Source organism: Marmota flaviventris, chromosome 8, assembly GCF_047511675.1.
Source record: "Marmota flaviventris isolate mMarFla1 chromosome 8, mMarFla1.hap1, whole genome shotgun sequence".
Classification (NCBI taxonomy): Eukaryota; Metazoa; Chordata; class Mammalia; order Rodentia; family Sciuridae; genus Marmota; species Marmota flaviventris.
In genome coordinates, this window is record NC_092505.1 from 56,877,865 (window position 1) to 56,901,057 (window position 23,193).

The window sequence follows — 23,193 nt, forward strand, 5'->3', positions numbered from 1 at the left end:
ATTGTACACAATTGCAGTACAACTTTTCATTTGTCTGTACATGATGTAGCGTCTCACCATATGTGTAGTCATACATACACCTAGGGTAATAATGTTCATCTCTTTCCACCATTGTTCCTGCCCCCATGACCCTCTCCTCCCTTCCCTCTTCCTCTCTTCCCTTTGCCCAAAGTTCCTCCAATTTTCCCATGACATCCCCCTCCCCATTATAGGTCAGCATCCACTTATCAGAGAGAACATTTGGCCTTTGGTTTTTTGGGATTGGCTTGCTTCGCTTAGCCTGATATTCTCCAGGTCCATCCATTTACCTGTAAATGCCATAATTTTATTCTCTTTTAACACTGAGTAATATTCCATTACACACACACACACACATATATATACACACACACACACACATATATACATATATATCACAGTTTCTTTATTCATTCATCTATTGAATGGCATGTAGGTTGCTTCTACAGTTTAGCTATTGTAAATTGAGCTGCCTCAAACATTGATGTGGCTGCGTTACTATAGTATGCTGATTTTAAGTCCTTTGGATATAGACCGAGGAGTGGGATAGCTGGGTCAAATGGTGGTTCCATTCCAAGGTTTCTAAGGAATCTCCATACTGCTTTCTAGAGTGGTTGCACCAATTTGCAGTCCCATCAGCAATGTATGAGTGTGCCTTTCCCCCACATCCTCGCCAACACTTATTGGTATTTGTATTCTTGATGACTGCCATTCTGACTGGCATGAGATGAAATCTCAGAGTAGTTTGGTTTGCATTTCTCTAATTATTAGAGATGTTGTTAAACATTTTTTTTATATATTCATTGATTGTGTATCTTTTTCTGAGAAGTGTCATTTCAGCTCCTTAGCCCATTTATTGATTGGGTTGTTGAAGCAAATGATCTTAACTACATGTCATGCTTGTGGCAAAGCCACTTAGAGAGGTTTTTTTTTTTTTTTTTTGTACCATGGATTGAGCCTAGGAGTGCTAACCATTGGGTGACACCCCCAGTCCTTTTTCTTTTTCATTTTGAGACAGAGACTCATTTAGTTGTGGAAGCTGGGTTTGAACTTGGGATCCTCCTACTTCAGCCTCCCAGGTTGCCGGGATTACAGGCATGTACCACTATGTCTGGCCAGAGAAGCATTTTCAAATAAGTTTTTAAACTATATGAATTTGATTTAACTATCTGTATTGATGTATATCCTAAGAACCAAAGTAATTGTAAACAAATCTTCAAAATTGCTTTTAGCCATCATAAAATTGACAATTATCATGAAACTGTATGTATGTATGTATAAACTATGTTTGTGTATGTATAATTTATATGTAAATCAAAGAGGTTAACTAGATATGAATTGGTAATAACACTAGGAAGTCTTTTTTTTTTTTTTTTTTTTTTTAAGAAAACACCTGCTCTGTCCTGAAAAGGCCTAGAAATAGTGAATTACATTTAGTAGTGAGCATTCCAGCCATCCTGAGACTTAGTATTCAGAAATAGATAGTATTTCCCAAAAGAACCAGACTCTTTGAAAAAAAATAACTTATTTCTAATCAAAAATAGGGAATACTCAAGATGAACTGTAAATTTTATATAACACAAAGAAGTTATCTGAGATTACTGAAATTGTATCGAAAGAGTCAGGAGTTAACTTGAATAGGCTTCTTAGGCCAAAAAAGGGGGGGGGGCGGTATTTTGAGTATCAGAAAGGATACTATAAGGACTTCTGCTTTTGGCTAAAATGGGTAAGCAGAGCTTCCATTTACCTTCTTACCTCAAGTAACAAAGAATCAACAGTTAAAATACATGAAACAACGGTTCTATAGCCTATGTATGTTGAGATAGAGTTTAGAATATGAGAAGTCCAAGGCATGGGACAGAGTGTCAGAAAAGAAGACTTGTATATAGAAGCTTGGAGATCTTCAAGGTGTTTCCTCAAGTATTCAGTAGAGTATACTGGTCAGCATGTGTGATTGAGAAAACTACCCAAGGTTAGAGAAAATGCTGTTGGAAAGGATATAGTGCCCGATGCTTACACAGGGCTGGGAATAGTGCCTGTTCCCACCAGCCACTCTAGGAAAACTCTTTACTTCATGGAGAATTAAGTAGAGTAGTTACAAAAGTCTTGATTAGGGTTAGGGTTAGGGTTAGGGTTAGGGTTAGCTCTAGACTTAGCACTACTCACACCTACATAACAAATCATAGAAACAAGGTCCAAAAGCATCAAAATGTTTTAATATAACTTAGCTGCCTGCCAGAACAGAGATCAAGAGTATTTATATGAATACAAAGTATTTAACAAGGTAAAATTGGTAATGTCTAGCATCCAAAGATAGCCAAGTATACAAATAAGCAAGAAAATATACCTGTAATGAGGAGAGATCACTTGAAACTGACAGATGGTAGACTTAGCAGAGAATGACATTAAGGTTATCGTAACTGTATTTCCTATGTTGAAAGAGTTAAGTTAGAGACATGGAAATATTTTAAAAGACAATAATTAAACTTGTGGAGATGAAAACTATGAGTCTGAGATAAAAATTACAAATGGGATTGGTGACAAATTAGAAATTGCAGAATTAATTGGTGAACTTCAAGGCATAGGAATAATCTAAAATGAAAAACAGGTAAAAAGAACAACCACTCCTTTGTACATACATGCAAGGGGGAAAAGACTGCAATTGAGTTATGGGACAATTTCAAGAAACATAATTTATGAATAATTGGGGAGTTTCCAAAGGCAAAGAGGATAGAAGAGAAAAAAAATATTTAAAGAAATAACATCTTGGGGCTGGGGTCGTGGCTCAACGGTAGAGCTCTTGCCCCTGGGTTTGATACTCAGCACCACATAAAAGTAAATAAATAAAATAAAGATATTTTGTCCAACTACAACTAAAAAATAAACATTTTTTTTAAAAAAAGAAATAACATCTTAAAAAACTTTTCATAACTAATGAAAACTGTAAATTCACTGATTAAAGAAATGTAAATAATCACAAGAAACATGATTAAAACCACATATAACTAAACTACTCAAAACCAATCCTAAAGAGTCTTAAAAACATAGCTGGGCATGGTGATACATGCCTGTAATTCCAGTGGCTCAAGAGGCTGAAGTGGGAAGATAACAGTTTCAAGGCCAGCCTCAGCAATTTAGCAAGGTCCTAAGCAACTTAGTGTGGTATCCTGTCTCAGAATAAAAACGGTTGGGGATGTGACTCAGTGGTAACATGCCCTGGGTTAAATCCCCAGTGGTCCCCCCCCCCCAAAAAAAAAACACAAAAACACATAAAGAGCATCAAAAACATATATTAAAGAAAGGACAGTTTTTTCAACAAATGGTGCTGGGAAATCTGGATATCCAAATGTAGAAAAATGGAATTAGACTTTCTCTCATCATGTGCAAAAATCAAAATCCGTCAAAGACCCAAATGCAAAACCCAAAATTATGAAACTACTGGAAGAAAACAGGAGAAACTCTTGGGAAAACTACTTGTTTTTATTCTCATGCAACAACAATTTGGGGCTTCTAAGATCTCATAAGTTGTAGTGATTTCTCATCACTGACAAGCATTCAGTTCTGCAACTCTATCTGGGTATCTTGGAATTCGAATTGGATTCTGACACTGTCCACCTGGAGATAGTGTAGGATCCCACAGGTTGAAGGCTCATCTCCAAGACTTGCTTGTTCCCCTCTCTACTTTAGATGCTAGTTGCAAGCCCTAAGTTGTTTAACTAGTGCTTCAACTTCCAGTTATAAATCGGGGTTTCCACACTTACTTCCTTGGGTTTAATTTATTTGCTGGAGCAGCCAAAGATCTCAGGAAAACCTATGCTGGTTTATTATAAAGGATATTTATGAAGAAATGCTTGGGACAAATAAACCAGTATGGGAGAAAGGGTACAGAACTTTTTGTATCCTCTTCAGGCATGCCACCCTTCAGGAACCTCCGTGTATTCAACCACCTGGGAGTTCCCTAAATCCTATTCCTTTTGGGTTTCTTTGCAAATCCAATGCTGATAAAGTGAGTTGAATAACCCAGGCTTGTGTGTTTTAAATTCTCAGCCTCTCTGTGTAGCATTCTTCCGTGGTATGGGGCAGGAAGCCTCTGGAATGAGGATTCTGTGACCTACTATCAGAGAAGGGTAGTAGAGAATTTATGGACAGCTCCAAGACAGAAAAGGGAAGAAGAGATTAACCTTCCTGTAACCCTCCTTGAGGAAGAAAAAATCTGGTTTCTGTGGGCTGTCTCAGTGAGGAAGTTATGAGTCAGAAACCATAGAGTCGAACCAAAATATATATATTATACGTTGGAAAATAAGTATGTAAAAGACGCTCCATATCACAAATCGTCAGGGAAATACAAATCAAAACCATGAGATATCATCTTATCCCAGTTAGAATAGCTATACTGAAAAAGACAAAAAGTAATATGTTGGGTGGGGGATATAGCTGAGTTGGTAGAGGGCTTGCCTCAAATGCACAAGGCCCTGGGTTCAAACACCAACACCACACATACACAAAAAAAATAAAAAATAAATTACTAAAAAGTAACGTTTATAAGGATGCAGAGAAAGCAGAATTTTTGTACAGTTTGTACACTGTTGGTGTGAATGTAAATTAATATAGCCATTATGGAAAATGCTATGGATGTTCAAAAAACTAAAAATATAACTACCATATGATTCATTAGTCCCACTACTAAGTATATAGCTGAAGGAAATGAAATAATTATATCAAAGAGACACTTGCACTCCCATGTTTATTAGAGGATTATTTACAGTTGCCAAGATATAGAGTCAGTTGAATTGTCCACTGACAATTGAATGGGTAACGTGGCATATGTACACAATGGAACGTTATTTAGCCATAAAAAGGAATGAAATTATATAATTTGCTGCAACATTTTATATTGAGTGAAATAAATCAGGCCCAGACAAATACTACTTTCTCTTGCTCATAGGTGAAAGCTAAAAGTTGATTTTGTAGAAGTAGAGAGTAAATTAGTGGCCATTAGAAATAAAGAGGGTAGGGAGATAAGAGATAAAGATTGGCTAATGGGTACCAAAATACAATGACATGGAAAAGAATTAAGTTCTAATGTTTTATAGCATAGTAGGGTGACTATAGTTCATGAGAATTTATTATATATTTTGTAAAAAACTGGAAGAGAGTTTCCCAACACAAAGAAATGATAAGTGTTTAAGGAGATAGAAATTCATATTGTTCTGATTTGACCAGTCAAAATTGAATATATGGATCAAATTATCAACACTATATACAACAAATATGTATCATTATTATATTTGATGAAGAAAATACACAAAACAGGCATATTTCCGTATAAGAGGGCAAATAATAATGGTGACATCAAATTTGTTACTGAAAAACCAATAGGAGCCAGATTTTAGTGGAGAAATATCTTTAACAAAAGAAATTGTCAACTTAGAATATACCTGGCAAAAATATTTTTCAGAGATGATTGTGAAATGTAGGCGTGTTCAGAAATATAAAAATTGAAAGAATTTACAATTAGACCCACACTATAGGCAATGTCAAAGGCATCCTTTGGACAGAAGTAGAAGAATAGCCACCATTACACTGAAGCAAATCCTAGACATCATATGTATCTCTAAAGGATAAAGACTTTTTAATTTAAACCAGAATAGTGTTATACCTTAAAAATAAACAGTTCCTTAATAACAAAATGTCTAATCAACGTTCAGATTTCCTACATTGTCTCATGATCTTTTTTATAATTTTTAAGAACAGAATCTAAACAGTTTTTGTCTTGCATTTGGTGACATATTTCTTAAACTCTCCTCTAAAAAGTCTTTATTTGTGGTTAATATCCTACATAATATGAAATTTACCCTCTTACCATTTAAAATGGACAGTTTGGTAGTATTAATCATGTTGACATTGTTGTGTAACAGATATCTAGAACTTTTTCATCTTGAAGTTATTACAGGGCTAGGGCCTTCTGGAAAATTGAGGCAGTGAGAGGACAAGCCATTGAAACCCCAGTTCTTATGCTCAAGTCAAAAAGATTTCAGACGTGTTGCTTGGAGTAACAGGCATGAATTTATTAAAAGAGATGGAAAAGCAGAAAGGGGGCCACTCCCAAGGAAGAGAGTCACTTCTCAGAGAAGGACAGCATGCCTCTCCTTGACTGTAGTTTTATTGGGGTCCCAAGGAAGTTTCCAGAGTCCTACCCAGGTCCACCTCTTGACTTTTGAGTGACAGCAGAATGACATGAGACTTTCAAGTCCCCACTGCTGTGACCACTCTAGATCACTTTGGCCCACATTGACATTCTAATTGGAACCCTACAGATTCCAGTGTTCTTATGGTTGGGAGGAATTAATCCTTCTCTTCTTGAATTCTGGAATCTGGTCTCTGTAAAAAGGGTTAAAAAACCCCCCACTTCAGGATAACTTATGTTCCTCTTATCGGAATTATTTTGGGCCTCCATATTTCTCCTGCAGATAATGGTAATTTGCTGAGGAATGTAACATATTCTGTCCACTTAAGCCAGGCAGGGCTGCGGGCGCTACATTGCTTTTCAAAGGTGAAAGCAGGTGAAGGTCAGCACAGTGGTCTCATTTTATAGAATTACTCCTTTGATCTCATATTCCCACCAATCATGTCTTCGTCCCCTATAAAAGCTATAGAACATTAAAGAACTATTCCTAATTTCTTCTTCCCCAAGACCCCTTTCTGTTTCCATGTTTTTGACTTCCCTAGAAATCTCATTTAAGTGGAACATACACTGTTTGTCTCTTTGTGACTGGTTTATTTCATTCAGCATAGTGTCCTTAAGGTTTATCCATGTTGTAGCATAAACTACAGGATTGCCTTCCCTTTAAGGCTGAGTAATATTTGGTTGTACATCTCAGTGCATTTTCTTTATCCATTTATCTGAATTGGTGGACATTTGGACTGCTTCTACCAGTTGGCCATTTTGAATAATGTTGCAGTGAATATGGGTGTGTAATGTCTCTCTGATATTCTGCTTTAAAATTCTTTTAAATATATACTCAGAAGTAGTACAGCAGGATTATATGACAGTTTTGTTTTTGTTTTTCCTAGAAATTTCTTTACTGTTTTCTGTAGGAATTGCACATTTTATGTTACATCCAGCAGTGTGCGAGGTGTTCCATTTTTTTCACATACTTGTCAACACTTGTTTTCTGTTTTTTGATAGGGGCCATTCTAATGATTTCTCACCTTTTTTTTTTTTTTGTATCGAGAAGTAATGTTGACCATTTTTTTCATATCCTTAATGTCATTTGTGTATCTTAGGAGAAATGCCTATTCAGCTCTTATTTTAAAATTGGGTGTTGAGTTGTAGGAGTTTGTTGTATATTTTGGTATTCAAATCCTTATCAGATATATGATTCACAGTCATTTTCTCCATTCTGTAGGTTGCCTTTTCACTTTATTGTCTAATGTGCAGAAGTTTTAAGGTTTAATATAGTCCTTTTTGTTTATTTTTTTTCATCCTTTGTGAGTTTGATGTCATTTCTGAGAAATCATTGATATTTGGTGTTGAAAAGATTTTCTCCTCTAAGAGTTTTGTAGTTAGACTGAGGATTAAACCCAGGGCCTTACATATGGTAGGCAAATTCTTTATCAATTTTAATCTATTTTGAGGTAATGTTTGTATAAGGTTTATGGTAAGGATTCACCTTCATTCTTCTACACATAGATGTCTTGTTTTCTTGACACCATCACTAATAACTTTCGCCACCCGATTTTTCTGTTTTCTCATTTATTCCTTGGAAAGATGGTGTTAGAGAAGACATTTTCCTTGTGGAACCTATGAGTCTGAATGAGTATGCCATTTAAAGTGTTCCTTGGCTCCCATATTTCATAAGAACTCATAGTTAAATATAAAGACTTGGTTAGATACAGTTTTTTTTTTTTTTTTAACAAGGAGACTTTGTAGATGACACTTTACTTCTTTGAGCATCACATTTTTAAAAATTTGTTTTAATTAGTTACACATGACAGTACAATGGAGCATCACATTTAAAATCACTCTCTTTTTGTGATGTTATTGATATTGCTAACATGATCTATCTACTATAAAGAGGCCCCACCAGCCTTTCACCACAGATTTTAGCAGCTTTCGATGATCACTGCTAAGGTCTACTACTTTAATAGTAGCTGTAGTGATAATTCCCTCTACTTTTATTAGCCTGTACTTTAAAAAAAAAAAATTTTAGTTGTAGATGGACACAGTGCCTTTATTCATTCATTCATTCATTGGGGGGTACTAGGGATTGAACTGAGGGGCACTCGACAATTGAGCCGCATCCCCAGACCTATTTTTTTGTATTTTATTTAGAGAGAGGGTCTCACTGAATTGTTTAGCACCTCGCTTTTGCTGAGGCTGCCTTTGAACTTGAGATCCTCCTGTCTTTTTGCACAAACTGCACCTGGCTTTCAGGATTCTTAAGGATATAATGAAAAGCACTTTATTAGGCTGACTTTGGAAAGAATATTTTCTTTGCCTATGCAAATTAATCAATTCTTTTTTTTTTCTTTTTAATACTAGGGATTGAACTCAGGGGCACTTGACCACTGAGCCACATCCCCATCCCTTTTTTGTATTTTATTTAGAGACAGGGTCTTATTGAGCTACTTAGGGCTTCTCTAAGTTGCTGAGGCTAGCTTTGAATTCCCAAGCTTCTGGGATTATGGGCATGTGCCACCGTGCCTGCCTCAATTCTTTTAAAATAAGATTCTAGTACTCTTGTCACTGATTACTGGAGAGCTTAAGAAGGTCAGAAAAACTCCAGTCTACTGTTCTTGAGAGTTAAAATGGAAATATTAGTCATTCTTACCTTGTTTATATTCTCATTTTTCCTGATGTATTGTTAAGACGATCTTGTTGCTTACTTTATGAGGGAAATGGTCAAGTTTGCCATGTTCTTTTCCTTTCCTTTTTAAAATTTTTTCCCCATGTCATGTATTGTCAGGCCTCTTATATCATCAAGTATTGGTTATACATATTGTGATATAGTTATTTGTATTAGATTATAAGACTGGAGCAATCTACAATTGTTCCTCATCAGTTAAGGGTGAAAGTAGTACAAACTTCAGGATTTTTAAAATGACTCTCAAAGAGTTCCATCCCCTTTTCCTTTTAAATCAAGTGCCTAGTATTTGGATGTTCAAGTCCCTTGTGTAAGAATTACATTAGTAACCGTCTTTATTTTTTCAGTTATTCAAGCGAAGAAATGTTGCTACTGCAGAAGAAGAAACAGAAGAAGAAATTATGTCAGATGGTGGCTTTCATGAGGCCCAGATTAATAACATGGAGATGGCACCTGTAAGTAAAATAATAACAACAACTCCTTTTGGTGTTTTTGTGATAAATATAATGAGAGCTAGCGAGAGCTTGCGCGTGCGAGCTTGTGCATGCTCTCTCTGTCTCTCTACTAGGGATTGAACCCAGGGCCTCATGCATGCCAGGCAAGCAACTTACCACTGAGCTACATTCCCAGCCTTTATATCTCTTTTTGAGTTTAATAAAAAGGTTAAGTTAGATAGCTACAGAAATTACTTAGCATTTCATTTTGAAAGAAACTGCATATTTGTTCTTCATGGTTTATTAAATGTTTATTGTATTTTGGACCGTGTACAATTAAACAAAATTAAGTTATAAAGATTAATTTAGCTATAAACTTAGAAAGAATATAGATAATGCTGTCATCATTTTTGTGGTAGTTGCTTTTAGAGCTTTCACAAAGTTTTTCCAATTTTTAAAAAATGTGTATGAAATGAATACAGTGTTATAGACTGTATCAGCCTGGGTTCTTCAGAGAAAACCAGTGAGAGAGAAAAGATTATTTAAAGGAAGTGGCTCACTTGATTGGGAGCTGGCAATTTGAAATCTGTAGGCGGAGAAATTAAAGAAAGAGTCGATGTTGCCAGTCCAAAGGCTGGATTCCTTTTTTGGAAATTCTTTGCTCTTAAGGCATGAACTGAGAGCATGAGGCTAATCCATATTATGGGGAGCAATCTATTTCATTCAAATGTAGTGATTTAATGTTAATCACATATAAAATAATGATATCTAACATCTAGACTGGTATTTGACCAAATAATTGAGTACCAAAATTATCATATTCTATTTCTTGTCGATTTAGTATCTATATGTATCTTCCTGGCACCATATTGTGTCTCAAAGACAAACAAAAGTTGTGTCTCCACTTAAGATGATACAATTCTCTTGCATATAGCTAAAAATATACCAATCCTTTCCCCTTGGGTATTAATGGTATCCTATAACTTAGGTACCATGTTGTAAAATCTGCTTGGCTTTTAAGAGGATGAGAGAAAAGAAAAAGAGAGTTGCTTACTATATATACATGTTTGAGTGTAAGACATGGTCGTAGCAGTCATTTAGGTACCTTGGTTTATTCAGAAATTGGTCTTGCATCTTTGAAAATAGTTGCTTTTCTGACTTCCCAGCAGAATGCTTTATACATTCCCTAGTGGGAGTTCTTAATGTTACATATTGTTTACCAACCATCCAACATTTACAACTCAGTTGTTGCTTTCTTAAAATAAGAATTTTGTATCATTGTGACAAATGATTTTGAGAAGAAAGTTAGTTGCTCATACTGGGCATGGATTACAACAGGAAATGGAAAAATAATAAGGCAAGAAAATAATGGGAAACTACAAAGTTTTAATAAAGCAAGAAAGTAGTTTTAATGAAGAAGCAAGGAAATAAAATTTTTATTTATTTATTTATTTTAGGGTACTGGGGATTGAAATCAGGGGCACTTGACCACTGAGCCATATCCCCAGCCCTAGTTTGAATTTGTTTTTAAGAGATAGGGTTTCATTGAGTTGGTTAGCACCTCACTTTTGCTGAGACTGGCTTCAAACTCTCGATCTTCCTATCTCAGCCTCCTGAGCTGCTGGTATTACAGTGTGCACCATCATGCCTGCCAGGAATTTTAAATAACTTTAAAAGTCAGCTGTAGATTTTGGCAGTGGCTAGAATCCACAGTCTATTTTTTTAGTAAAGATTTGTTGAGCATCTACTATATGTTAGCCAATAGTGATAGAATGGTAAAATGGAGAGAGTCCTGATTTGAACATTACACAGTTGTGTACATGTAGTAAAATATTACATGGTATCCATTGATATGTACACCGTTTTTATGTCAGTTAAAAATAAATCAGTTGTAGAATTGATCAGTATCTTAATCCCCCCACCCTCCCCAAAAAGTGTGTGTGTGTGTGTGTGTGCGTATCTTTGGATTTCAAGGAGAAGTATCAGGAAAAATGTCTAGTAATGATGAGTTGGGCATGGAATTAAAAATAGGTCGCGTGAGAGCAGCTGCTTCAAGTTTAGAGGTCTTGAAAAACTGTCTTTCAGAACTTAACCTTTTAATTGTCATAACAAAGAACAACCAGTCATGTATTAAGCAAGGAGACGAAGATTTTTGCTTTAGGATTTACTACTGACATTATTTTTTCACTATTGTGAGCTTTTAAATCAGAATGAGAATTTGGCTTCATTGCATTACTAATCTTACACATTTTTGCATGTAAATATTTATCTACTTTATGTAATTTCTTGAGAAATGTGACAAACTAGGTAACTTGGCTATAATTTATACTAGCTTTATTGTCCTCTGAATTAAGATAGTATTTTAAATTTGCTTTTTGTTTGTGATCTCAGGGTGGTGTTATTACTTCTGATATGATTGAAATGATATTTTCCAATAGCCCAGAGCAACAGCTTTCAGCAACACAGAAGTTCAGAAAACTACTTTCAAAAGGTGAGCTCTGCATATATTGAGTCTATCTTTTTTTTTAAATCTTTTTGTAAAATATTCCCATAATTTATTTTCACATCACAGATAATTTGTTTTGGAGTGTGTTTTATCAATACAAAATAGAGACACACACAGACATATAATTGTGAAAAGTGCCTTTTCATTTTCTTATTTATGGGACTACCAAGATCAGGAGGCAGCATTTTTGAACTAACTTATTATACTAGTAATCAACATCTTATTTTAATTAAAACTAAAGCTCCACCTTATTTATAGAAAAACTTAAATAACATTACTTGAAAAAGTAATAATTGCCAGTTTTCTTGTTTACAGTTTTACCAGTGTACCACTGAAAATATGGGTTTAAAAGGTGGGTAAGGTTGTACCCATTTTTGGTATAATTAATGTAGATCAGAATATCATACTTGTTGTAGACATGGGCAAGTGAAAATAACAATTGTATTAAAGTGTTGATAGCAAATACTTGAATTATGGTTATTTAGAATCATTAGTGATTAAAAAAAATTGTACATCCCTTGAGATTAAATGGAATAAAAACCTACCATCATAATTTCTTTTGCCTGAACAATTTATTAAATATTTGAAGGAGAAGTACACCTTTCTACCCCTCTAAAAATGTGTCTGTCTATTTTCAGTAAGCTGAGCCTTATGATTTTCTCACATGATATAACTTTTTTAAAAAAATATTTATTTTTTAGTTGTAGTTGGACACAATACCTTTATTCCACTTATTTATTTTTATGTGGTGCTGAGGATCAAACCCAGGGTCTCACACGTGCGAGGCGAGCACTCTGCAGCTGAGCTCTAGCCCCAGCCCATATGATATAACTTTTTAAGGCCTTTTGCCATTCTTCTATTTTCCTGCTTGTAATCTAGTTTGCTAGCATCACTCTTAAATGATAATTAGAATACAGTACTCCAGATGTGTTCTTATTACTATAGAATATGGTAAGAGATTACCTTCTTTTTAAAACTATCCATTCCAGGAATTAATTCAAGTTAGCATTAGTTTTCTGAGAGTCATGGCTTAGTAATATTTCATTGGATTTTCAGCAAACTAAGTTTCCTACACTTCGTTAACTGTAATTAATTTGTGTGGGAAATTATGTAGATTTTAAAAAATACAGTTCATAAACCAGATGTTGTGGCACATGCTTATAGTCCCAGTTTATTCTTGGGGAGGCTGAGGCAGGAGGATCACTTAAGCCCAGAAATTTGCTGCTAATTTGGGTAATTTAGAACCTGCCTCAAAAAAACAGAGGGCTGGGAATATAGCTCAGTTGGTAAAGCGCTTGCCCTGGATATACAAGGCCCTGGGTTCAATCCCCAGCACCAAAAACAAATAAAAAACCCACAACAGAAAAAAGTTGCTGAATTTTTGCTTTATTCCTGTTGTTTTATTGCCAATTTTTGATGTATTCTTTTTGCATATTATTTCTATAATTCAGCATATTACAAGTAGTGTATTGTTACTATCACATTTGTTTTTTATATTTATTAGAGTGGTTAATAAAAATGTTGAACCAGATAGGGTTTATCATTAGAGCCTCCTCCTCCCCAAATCAACATTGTACCATTAGTCACTCGAGAGCCTCCTGTCTTAGCCTTCTGATTATAGGCATGTGCTATCACTCTCAGCACATTAGTCACTTCTTTAATAAGGCTAAGGCTCTCCAGATAGTACTGTGATCTGCATTTTTCAGGTATTACCATATACATTGTCAAAAACTCAGATCTCTTCCTGAAATTATTAATCTGATTTATCTGACTTTTCTTATTTACTCACCCAATAAGTAAATAAGTTGAGTGACTCCCTTTATAAGATAACGTTTTGTCATAAATGAAAATGAGATTAATTTGATAAATCAATTGTAGTGAATTTTTATTGGCTTCTCTTTATAACTGCACTTGTTAAATCCTTTAAGCACAGAATCCTATAATTCAGCTTCTTAAGGTAATATATAATAACAGACTAAAAGCTCATGTATAAAAAAGGGGCTAGAAGACAGTATACTAAAATACTAACAGTAGTTGTCTTTGGAAATTTTTTACCCCCTATGTTCAAAGTTTCCTAAAAAGTAGAGGCAGTAATTTTGATTTTTGCAAATTTGTAGGATTTGGGGGTGAAGTTTACCTAGCATCACAAAAAACAAAACCAAAGAATTCTGTTCACTCTTTTATTTCCATATTGTGTGAAACCTTTAAAAACTACTCTTGTCCCAAAGTGTTCAAATGCAGTTTCACTTTTTTTTGTTGTTTTGGTGGTTTTCCAATATGAAAGAGCTGGTAAATGAAGGGAGGAGTATTATAAATTAATGTTAAATTGAAAAGTTCTTGCACTGAAGTCAAAGGATTGTTTTTCTTCTTTCCTTTCATTTTATGGGGAAACAGAACCTAATCCTCCTATTGATGAAGTTATCAGCACACCAGGAGTAGTGGCAAGGTTTGTGGAATTCCTCAAACGAAAAGAGAATTGTACACTGCAGGTGCGGACCATTTTCATTTCTTGCGTCATAACTTAGTTTTCCTTGAACTTTCATTATGTAAACGATTTTTTTTACATGCTTAACCTGTATGAAGAGATTGAGTTTGTTGATAATGAAATTTATGACAACTGCATTGCAGGCTTCTTTTCCAGCTTTGTTAACATAGTAGACCCTTATTACACTCTCTCAGACTTATGTTTCTAGTCTTTTAAAAAGTTTTATGATGATTGTAGATGATGTAATATTTGTAGATTATAGGTAATCTAATAGGGAAACCTTTGCTGTAGAGAAACCATTATAAACAGGAATCAATATGTGAGCTACCTAAAATTTGGGTTTGAGGAATTTGTAGATTATATTTGTTGGCTTTCTCAAGATGGTAAGGGCAGGGGATATAGCTCAGTTGGTAGAGTGCTTGCCTCACATGCATAAAGGCCCTGGGTTCAATCCCTAGCACCACACACACACACACACACAAAGGTATTACATGGTCTGATCATATACTTGATAATCCTGAAATCTGATTCTGATGGTCCTCCTTTTACCCCAGAAGAGCTGACAAGGAGAGATAGCTTTGTCAGGAATTATACTTTCTGGTATGTCAATTTAATCTTTCGGTATTGTGCTATAAGAATTCCAAGAGGGAATTCTCCAATTTCTGGATTGAATAATTTTCACAGTAAAAGAAACCACTGTCAACTGACTAATCCTTGGAATTATCTTAAAATTTTTAAATAGTGTGTGTGTGTGTGTGTGTGTGTGTGTGTGTTTTTCCTCCTCAATAAAGTTGGATTTTTGGTAAAGTGGTGATTGGTCATAGCTAGATTTCCTTGAAGTAGCCAGCTGAATTACTACTTGTATCATTAACTATACTTGTGATTTCTGAATTTTCACTGAAGTATCTAATCTGAAAGACCCAGACCCTTTAAAGAGACTCTGCAACTATAAAATTTGTTAGGTACCAAGTAGATCACAAATTGGAATTATTTTTCCAAGTAAATCTTTGCTAATAACAAGTTAATCATAAAGATAATCCCTTTCCACCCACCATGGACTTTTTGCCTTAAGACTGGTGCCATGTAGGGACTGGGACCTTTTTAATGCTTTGTTGATATTTTCTCTCCTATCGTCCTATCCCATCTTTCTCTTTCTGTTTACATCATTATTGCGGTGATGAGTTTCTTCCAGAGGAAAAACAAGAAATCCAGAAAAGGTAGAGTACTTTGATGTCCCATCAGTTTTTCTTCTCCAGTTTGACATATATCAGTCCCTGTGTTTATTTGAATTAAGATTCTGTTTTGCTAGCTGCCTCCTGGATTGTAATTCTGGTCCCCCATATAAGGCCAGAATCACCAGACACCTAAAATATTATGTTCACCCTGAGAGCAAGGGAAGAGAGAGACTTTTCTCAGAAAAAAGGAAATCCAGAAAACCAACACTGCAGAGAACAGAGCCTGAGCCCCTAAGCAAGCTGCCAAGCAAACCAGAGGGACCAAATGAGGAGCCTTACTGCAGTTTATCATTTGAAATTCTTTTAGGAAAAGGGAGGTAGGGAAAATTATCATTTGTTGATGCTGAAAAAAAAAAAAAAAAAGTTTCTATCCTGACTGGGGATGAGAATAGTTGAGAGATACTGGTTTTACTCCTGGATCTAGCAGTTTTTAGTAGGTGTTTGCAGAGGTTCAATTCTTCATGCATTAAAGAAAGAAAGTATAACCTAAAATGAAAAAAGAAATAAGTTGTTGCTTAACTCTACATTGTCCTATACTCTATGAAAGTCTACATGTACATCATTTTTTCATTTAATACCTTAATCCTGGAACACACCTAAAGATGAAAGCCTTCAGAAACATCTAATTTGTTTCTATCTAAATTTCTAGGTTCCACCCTCTGCTAACTAATAATTAGGTTGAAATACTGAAAAATTATTCCTCTGGAAGTGACCACCTCATGATTTTCACCTGAGCTACTCTAAAACTGAGAAAAAAAATATTAAACCTGTTTGTTATCTAAGGGTTGTCATTTCCAGGTTTCTTCTGAGCATATTTAAGCACAAAATGGTATTCTTTCTCCAGTGTAAGTAATGGGTAACCTTGACTTCCTCTGAAGCAAGAGAAGCAAGTTTATTATTTAGGGAGACATTAGAGCCAGGAGACTTCATGGTCTGCCCTGTCTTCAAATAATTAGGTGTGTTGGAAAGCTCGTACTTTTACCTGTTTTCTTGGAGAGAACTAGGGTGTACATCCTTGATACTACTGCCCGCTTACTAGAGAGATGAACAGTATATCTTTGGAATACGGTTTTTGCCATTTCTCTTCCAGAAAGAGAGTCAATACTATATGGTTCCAATAGGAAAATTAGTGGCTCAACCCATTGATAAACTCTGGAAAATCTTAATTTCTTCATTCTATATCTAAGGAACTATAAATCGAGTGAAGGGTGTCTTCATTCCCATTCTGTCTTCCCAAATTGGTGAGACACCTTAAACAAGGCAGCTAAAAATGCCTGCTTTGGGTGTGGCTACTCAGTTACTGACCTACCCTCAAAGTGGAGGTTAGCATGGGTGGAATCTAGGGTGTTGGCAGAAAGCAATGCCATTAGCTAAGAGCATTTCTCAAGCTCAGTGACATCTAGGTCTTAGAGGCTTTGGCATGAGACTGGTCTGCTTTATGGTATGTTCTGTGGGCCCACTTTGTTTTTTTGAATCCAGGTTAGCATCTTTGTACTGTCTTTTACAGTGCTAAGATGTTCATTCCCAAACCTTATAGAAATTTATTTAAAAAGTCTAGAAATAATTAAATTACCTCTTGCTTAAAAGCACCAGACAGGTACTCCTGTAAAATTTGTAAATTTGAATTAGGTTAGCTCAGTTTCCCCTTTTCTGCCTTTCTGTCCCCCTTAATGTGAGAAACTGCAGTAAGCCTTCATCCTCCTGTGACTTTCCCCATCTTCAATGATCTCTCTACCTTTCCTGGAAGGTTGCTCAGATGACTCAGGCACTGTTCTCTGCAGAGTTTGATATCTGGGTTTATTTTTCTGATGTGAGCCTTTCTTTTCACTTGCTCTCCAGGTGAGCCTGGCATTTGCTAGGAACCAGAGTGGAACCGGCAAAGTGGCCAGCAACAGAGTCCTGATCCAAATGGAGAAAGGGAACCAGGCGTACATCAACCTGGAGTGGGAAACTTGATAGGAGGTCAGAAGTACTTCAGCTTTGGATTCTCATTTTCCTTATTTAAGGAACTGAGCGCCAGAAGGTAGAGACTTAAGAAAGGGGAGAGAGGAAGCATCAAATCTTCAGTGTGCAGCCTTCAGTTGTAGCCTTATTTAGCAAGATCCGAATAGTGAAAAATAGCAATTATCACTGCATGATAGGTGATTTTCCTTGTATGGTACCATTCTTGGAATATTAAGAATGCAGTAGTTTAAAACAAGACGAAGTGAAGGTTACAGTTTTCTTGGTCGTCTTTTTTTTTTTTTTACTTCAGGTGGCATCATTTATTAGATTTCTTTCCCTCTCTTTTCAGGTTACTGATTTTTTTTCTTGTTGTATAATTAAACTTAGTTTTCGTCTACTTTTATCATAACTATGTATTTTTATTTGCCATCAGTTCCGGGTTTTTCCATTTTGTAACTTTCAGGTTATATTCTAATCTAGCACCCAAAGCTGAAACATTAAAAAACAAAAACAAAAAACCTGAAAATCTCATGGAAAAACAGCTTAAATTACATACAGACTGTGATGAAAGTTATATGGTTCAGAGCACATCCAGTTTTTAAAGAATGTTCTTACATGTTAAGTATATTTGAAATTTGCTTCTTCCAACAGTAACAGGGTTTTATAGTTAGGAGTTCTTCTGACAAGAAAGAAAGAAACACACACACACACACACACGGTTATAGAAAATTTAACACATGCAGCTTGAGAGATTTTAGAAGGTTAAAAACACCAGTGTAATTGGCACCCTTTGTGTGTATGTTTTTTATGGCTTATTAGTGCATGAGTATGGGTGTCTTCCGTTGTCCTCTAATTATAGTTATTCATCTACTTCTGTCCTGGATAACAATAAAACTGCTTTTTGATTTCTTTTCTTGAATCTTATTTTCATTCAGAGGCTAGATCATCATTATGCATTTCTTAGTAATAATCATAACTCTTTGACACGTTCTACTAAGATACGCTTGTTTCTAATTTTTTTACCATCCATGTTCAGACTGTTTTTCACTTATTTTTCACTTCCCTAGTCACTGTCCCTATATTTAATTTCATTTCTCCATTTTATTCACTTGAATAGCTTCTGGAATTCCCTTTTATTTCCGCAGAGATCTTTGGAGCTTAACTCAGATAGCAGTTTGTACTCTGACAAACTTAGAATTATTTAGTATTTTAAGTATTTTTTTCTCACTGATAACTTTAATATAATCTTTGTTAACCGAGGTCATCAGCATTTCTTTTGCATCAAAATCTTAATGCCATCCTTTTCCTCTTCTATATGTTTATAGTTCTCATTCTCTCCAGATTGCTTTTCCTCAGTCTTCATTTCTTTTGACTTGATCTCTGTAGTATCTGATGATTATTCACTGAACTTTGAGCCTGCCTAGGTAGGACAGTCTGCTTTTATACTGATTTAGCTAATTAATTTTTCTAGTAAAAAATTAAAGTACATTTTAGGCAAAATTTTTTTTATATAAATAATCTGGCATACCTCTTTGAAATTTCTTGCCCTAGTTACCCAAACTAAAAGCAATTGAAATATTCTTATGCCAGTGTTACAGGTATGTTTCTGAGAGGAAAGGTAGCATACTTGATTAGGCGACTGTAATCTAGACCTTCTCTGGCTGACTATATATATTACTCAAATCATTAGTCACATAGTTGGAACTTTTTCTGATAGCTTCTTCATTCATAACTAGAAAAACCAGACATCTTAACATCTTTGGGTTGTTAAGAGGATCACCTCAAGAGTATGTGAATAATTCTTTGAAAAATATAAAGTACTGTACAAATGTAAAGTTTAATTCAGACGGATTAAAAAGTGTTTGAGCATTGCTTTCATTAGCAATTTAACTACAGAGATGAATGTGTAAAGTGGTTGGGAGTCATCCCCATCTGCCCCCATGATTTCATCTGTGTCTCCTGAACTTTGATTATAACAAAACATTTTCAGATATAGTTTATGTTCTGTTTAACTGTGGTATTCCTAGTCTGGGCCTCCTCACTGGTATAACATTAGTGTCTAGGTTGACTATCAAGCCATTTTATCACACCTGTGTTTGTCACTTTTATAGGTTTTTTAAACATCCCTTATTTTAATTGGCTTCTGTGAATTTGCTGTCATTCATACAGCTTTGTACTGTGCTGGTCAGATTGACTGTACTCATCTCCTGTCTTCCTCTACCCCCATGATTGATAAGTTTTCCCTATGACTGTTGTTTTTTTAATTAATCCAAAAGCTTAGAAAAAGTCAAATGTACATTTTTGATGATGTTATTGATCTCTTATTTAAAGAGATATACTGAATTTTTTCCTGTGTATATACTTTATTAAAAGATTAAAAGAAGATAAAATGGGGGAGGGAATTAACTTAAAATCTAATTAAGAACTCTTAATTAAGTGGAAATGTAAGCTTCACTCTTGGATTTATCAATATTAAACTAAAAAATCAAGTTACTGTTATAATTAGTAATATGCTATATTTTTTGTTGGCCATGATTTTCTTCATATCTTCTGTTTTCTAAGTTTACCTTTTCTAAGTTTACCTTTTTTTCTTTTCCTATTAAGAATGTTCTTAAAAAAAAAAAAACAACTCTATTTCTGTACCTTGGTTTGGGTTCTTTTATGCTTGGGAATTATTAATTGGGAATTATTATTAATTTTATGCCTGTTAACTCCTTTTGGCCTACTTAACATCACGTCTCCTGCTTTTCATTTCATTTTGCCTATCTTACACACACACATTTATTTTTTTTTTAATATACTGGATTATGTACACAGTAAAAGGCCAAAAGGAACATAGGAATAGGGCTTTTCGGTTAAAGTTGTTTTTCCTATCCTCGTTTCCCAGTCATCTAGGCCCTTTCATTGGATGCATTAAGTATTTATAGATCCTTGTAACTCCTTCTGGAGATATACAATAAGTATATTAATGCATATATTACTTTTTAACCGTTTTAGGTAATATACCATAATGATATATACCTAATGTCATAGTAATGTATGCGGTTTTGCATTTCGTTGTTGTTTTTATTTAAATATTGGGAGATCATTGCATATCAGCATATGAAAAACTCCCTCATTTTTATGGTCTCATGTTAATCTTGATCTGACATTTTAAGACATTCTGAACATTTTTCTAGACTGAAGAATTTCTTCTGGAAATTCTTTTGAAATTAAAATGGAATTTAATTGATAGCTGATACATAAAAAATGATCTCAGGCTTATTTTATTCATGTACAGAAAACTTTATTGTTAAAAGTAAAAAAGAAGTTTTAAAATTCTAATAAGATAATGAAAATTATTTTTATCTTTATAGTTTGAATCAGCTTGGGTACTGACAAATATTGCTTCAGGAAATTCTCTTCAGACCCGGATCGTGATTCAGGCAGGGGCAGTGCCCATCTTCATAGAGTTGCTCAGCTCAGAGTTTGAAGATGTCCAAGAACAGGTAAAAAAAAAAAAAAGGAAGCATATGAAAGAATAAGTTTGCATTTTCTTGGCCTAAGTTTGATTACTTGGCCATAATAATTACAGCAAATGTTCTAGAAATCCAGCCTTCAACAAAATAGAATTTTTTTTAAGTTTCTATAGGCACAATTTCTTCTAGACACATAAAACTCTTTCCCCTTTCCACCCTGACATTCTTTAAGCCCTATAGTTTATAAATTTAGATAATGTAAGCAGTTACTGATATAAGAGCTTCTCCTTATAGGAATTGTAGTGTTAGTATCAGAATAGCAGTATCTTTGCCACTTTTGAAGTAAAAGACATAGAAAATATGTTGTTTTAGTACTGTCAACCATATAAAATTTGTAAAGATAAATCACTACTAAATGATTTTCTTTTAGAGTTTGAGGTATAAATTGACATGTTATGAACTGTATATATTTAAAGTGTACAGTATGATACCCGTGGAAACATCATTGCAGTTAAGATAAATATAGTCAGCTGGGTGATGGCATGCACCTATAATCCCTTTGACTCAGGAGGCTAAGGCAGGAGGATTGCAAGTTTGAGACCTGCCTCAGCAGTTTAGCAAGGCCCGAAGCATCTTAGACCCTGTTGCAAAATAAAACTAAGAGTTGGGGATATAGCTCAGTGGTAAAGCACCTGGGTTCTATGCACAGGTGGGGGAAATAATACAACCTCTGAAAATTAATAAAGTTACTTGCATTTTGATTGCTCTTCAGTTTCTGTTTACTCTTTTGTGTTCTAAGATTAAAGTACATTTTTAAGTCAGCTGAGAAAGCCATTTGAATCTCTGTTCTGTACTAAGTAAGGGCTGTGTGGAATGTTACAGAGGAATGGAGGAATGGGGTCCTCTAAGAAAAGAATTGATTTTTCTCTTTAATAAGCTTTAATTTATTTAATAAATGCCTAGATGCCTATATTTCCTTTTGTTTATTGTACATTTTAGAATATTTTCTTCTTCCCCCAATGCCACAGTTGTTTCATGTTGACTTCCTGATGTGTGAATTTTAAAATATCTGTAGTTAGTCCATGTGTAATATGTTGATTGCTTTATAATTTTATAAGGGGTTAATGTGATCTGCTGGCATCTTTTTTGAAAGAATTTTGTGGGAATTAAAGTATACAATAGTCATTAACAAATACTTCTTTCACAGGCAGTCTGGGCTCTTGGCAACATTGCTGGAGATAGTACCATGTGCAGGGACTATGTTTTAGACTGCAATATCCTTCCCCCTCTTTTGCAGTAAGTCTCTATTTCTTTTTTTGAGTAACAAAACATGGGAAGTCCCTTAGAAAGCATTACATATTTGAAAGTCATTTTTTAATTTCCACATATATTCTTGTTAACTCATTTACGTCATTTCTTCAGGCTCCAGATTTTAACGCCAGTTCCAAACTTCTAAATTAGTTGCCCTAGAATTTATGAAGTTTTATTTTGGAGAAAAGCCATTTGAATATATTTATTTTATCAGTACCAGTTCAGTATTTATCTTATGCTACCAGAGAATTAATATCTGCTATATAATTAGCTGTTGTGTCATACTTGTAGGTTATTTTCAAAGCAAAACCGCCTGACAATGACCCGGAATGCAGTATGGGCTTTGTCTAATCTCTGTAGAGGAAAAAGCCCACCTCCAGAATTTGCAAAGGTAAGGACTGTGCTTGTAGAAAATTGGCAGAAAAATGCAGTTAAAAAATGTATCAACCAATATTAATGAACACAAAATGATACTTTTTGATCAAATTTAGCATGTTAGAATTTTATTGGTTTCTAGAGAAACAGTTTTTGGTGGTTTTTATTTTTTTGGGATCCCTCTCACTGTCTGTAGAAAGCTTCAAATTCATCTTGGCATGCACGGGGCGCTGGGTTCAATCCTCAGCACCACATAAAAATTAAATAAAGATGTTTTGTCCACCGAAATCTAAAAAATAAATATTAAAAAATTCTCTCTCTCTCTCTCTTTAAAAAAAACAAAAACAAAAACCTTAGCTTATTTTGTTCATAACAAGTTATCTAAAATATGGAATTTCCCAGCTTTGGCATTTTTGAAAGCTTCTTTATGTCTTTAGTCTTCAGAGTATAGGTTTTGACAGAGACTCTCAATCTTCAGAAGTGGTATATGTAAAACTTTTCTTCCCGAAATAATTTTTCTTAGATTCTGCCTACCATCAGCAAAGTAAAAATTGTAGGAC

General features: G+C 34.7%; 1 protein-coding gene across 1 annotated transcript in view; it reads left to right on the forward strand.

Annotated features, from left to right (window-relative positions):
* The window catches only part of Kpna1 (karyopherin subunit alpha 1), a 64,825-nt gene that overhangs the window by 26,134 nt on the left and 15,498 nt on the right, over positions 1-23,193 (forward strand). The window contains exons 3-8 of the mRNA XM_027935931.3: positions 9,233-9,340; positions 11,711-11,810; positions 14,220-14,314; positions 20,846-20,977; positions 22,155-22,243; positions 22,550-22,649. Of these exons, the coding sequence (XP_027791732.1) occupies positions 9,233-9,340; positions 11,711-11,810; positions 14,220-14,314; positions 20,846-20,977; positions 22,155-22,243; positions 22,550-22,649 (624 nt within the window). The remainder of the gene's footprint in view (positions 1-9,232; positions 9,341-11,710; positions 11,811-14,219; positions 14,315-20,845; positions 20,978-22,154; positions 22,244-22,549; positions 22,650-23,193) is intronic.